Consider the following 2,500-nt stretch of genomic DNA (forward strand, 5'->3'; position numbering starts at 1 on the left):
GAAGCATCCGCCGCATCCTGGGAATATATATATATTAAAATTTTTGTTCTAGTTATCATTCTTTCATTTCACTTTGAAATTAAGTAAGAAAAAAAAAAAAATAATAAATAAACAAATCCTCCTCCTCCTCCTCTTACTTTAAAATCAAGTAACACTTTTTTCTTTTTTTACAGGACTGGAGGCAAGAATTACCACTACCCCCATGAGCTAGTAGAACTTCGAAAAAAGCGCTGGGAGGAGGCACAGGCAACATGTGTATCCTGGCTCTGCCATGCACTCATGACTGTCTATTCGCTGATGTGGATAACCTTATAATGCAATATTTTGAAGGAAAAATGGATATGTGGATTCTGATTTCTCAGATGGCACATGAAATGCTCCTTGTAAGATTTTTTTTTCTCCATTGTTTTGGAGTGGTAATTTTCTAAGGGGTGAAGTCCCAGCTATTCCATGATAATCATGAGATTAAAATAAGACATTAAATTTACTGTTCAACTGCTAAGGTAATGTTAGGTTTTTTCCACCTGTTCTTTTCTATCTGTTTACTGTTTTTTAGTAATGGAATGGATTTCAGCTACTTATGTGCACTGGCAATTGTACCAAGGACTAAGAAATGGGAACAGAAATATTGGTTATATTTTTTTTTTTTTTCTGCTTGATATATGAAAAGCTCCAAAAATGTTAAAACTTTAATAGGACCATGAATATTAGCATATAAATGATCCAGATGTCATGTCACCTATAGGAAAGGTGAAATTAGATGACTTGTGTTCTGTTATATGCAAAATGTTGTTCAAGAGTCATGCTATTTGGAAAATCTGTTATTTCACTCAAGTTCCCCTTGACAGCACAACACTAATGAGGACAGAGGGAAGCTCATGTTGAAAAGAATCATTTCCCGAGAAATATCAAATTGATGCTGAGGCTTCTCTGCTCTTCCTCCTTGTGATATCAAGCTCAAACTCAAGTACTCTTTAGATTTTAGCAGTATTGAAACACCTCACTTTCACCAGTTCATTGTTTCAAATTAACTGCAGCTGATACTGTCACATGAAAGCTTAAAAGACAAAGGTAGGTGCATCTGCATCTCTATATGACCTTGACATTCTTTATTTTTTGGACAAAAAAAAAAGGTTAGAACATTATACTGGAGTTAGTTCAAGAGTGAAGAATGGAATATAGTCTTTCTTGTGGTGATAAAAGTGTCATTTCTATATGTTGAATACCGTAGAATGGAAATCAAGTGTAATTTGTATATGTGGATATGTCTTTCCCTAATTGCTAGTTACTGTATTTAGCAATTAAGATTTTTTTTTTCTCTTGTTGTTAAAGATTTTTGCAATATCAGAATGTCTATACAACTTGTATTTATATTTGTATTTGATAGTGTGCTTTCAACTGAAAATGCCTACTAAGTCACTGACATCAGACATTATGTGTATATGGGAAACTAGTTTCAGAATTCATAGAAAAGGGTAAATTAAGGCTTTAATATTAGTTTTAATGAGTCATAAAAATGTCAAGACTAAACCAATTTAAATGCGCATGTATGACTTTTGACTTACTTGACAAATTGTTATAACAACCAAGGTATGTGAGGTTTGTGATGAATGCCAAGAAGAGCCTGGAAATAGTGTGGTAATGATTACTTTTACCAACTGTTCTTGATACTACTTGTTGCAACTTCTTTATGCTGTTGAGATGAGAATTAAAGGTGTTCAGAAAGGGCACTTGTGCTGTGTCTACTCCAATACAAAAAGTTTTCACTGAGCATCAGATTTTATATGCAAGTTAAAAAGTAGTTTGCTGAATGATAAAATAAGGTCCTAATGTGTTCATTGTTGACGTTGAAAAAAATTGCTGCAGACAGGCAAAATGTCGTGCCAATTCCTTTTGCATTTGTGATAATATACGTCCAGTCTGCTTCAACTTTGGAAATGAGTTTGTAAAAAGCAGATATCTCTGAAAATGAATAGATAGTGTGTGTGTCTATTCTCTTCCTCTTCCTCTTCCACTTCCTCCTCCTCTTCCTCTTTCTCTTCCACTTCCACTTCCACTTCTTCCTCCTCTTCCTCTTTCTCTTTCTCTTCCACTTCCACTTCCACTTCCACTTCCACTTCTTCTTCTTCTTCTTCTTCTTCTTCTTCTTCTTCTTCTTCTTCTTCTTCTTCTTCTTCTTCTTCTTCTTCTTCTTCTTCTTCTTCTTCTTCCTCCTCCTCTTTCCCTCCTCCTCCTTTTTCCCTCCTCCTCCTTTTTCCCTCCTCCTCCTTTTCCTCCTCCTCCTCCTCCTCCTCCTCCTCCTCCTCCTCCAGTATGAGAATGTATGTGTAAGAGTGATTTTTTCTTTCTTTCTTTCTTTTTCAATGAAAGCTCAATTAATATTTCCATAGCATGTAAGAGTATGAATAGTGTGCCAATATTGTTACATAGCAAAAAGAAGACAACTTTGCAGTTTTTTGGTGAAATTGGGTGAATCGTATTTATTCAAGCAGGGACACAA

The 2,500-nt window shown here is 35.1% G+C and overlaps 1 protein-coding gene across 4 annotated transcripts in view; it reads left to right on the forward strand.

Moving 5' to 3' along the window:
* LOC119596353 (ribonuclease Oy-like) overlaps positions 1-2,500 on the forward strand; it is a gene marked incomplete at its 5' end in the record, with an annotated part of 12,234 nt that overhangs the window by 8,012 nt on the left and 1,722 nt on the right. Inside the window, 2 exon segments of one of the 4 annotated variants that reach the window (XR_005230752.1) lie at positions 174-383; positions 849-1,730. Coding sequence is in view for 1 of the 4 variants with exons in the window: in XM_037945570.1 (XP_037801498.1) it covers positions 174-315 (142 nt within the window). 4 annotated transcript variants of the gene reach the window in all.

Source organism: Penaeus monodon, chromosome 37, assembly GCF_015228065.2.
Source record: "Penaeus monodon isolate SGIC_2016 chromosome 37, NSTDA_Pmon_1, whole genome shotgun sequence".
Taxonomy (NCBI): domain Eukaryota; kingdom Metazoa; phylum Arthropoda; class Malacostraca; order Decapoda; family Penaeidae; genus Penaeus; species Penaeus monodon.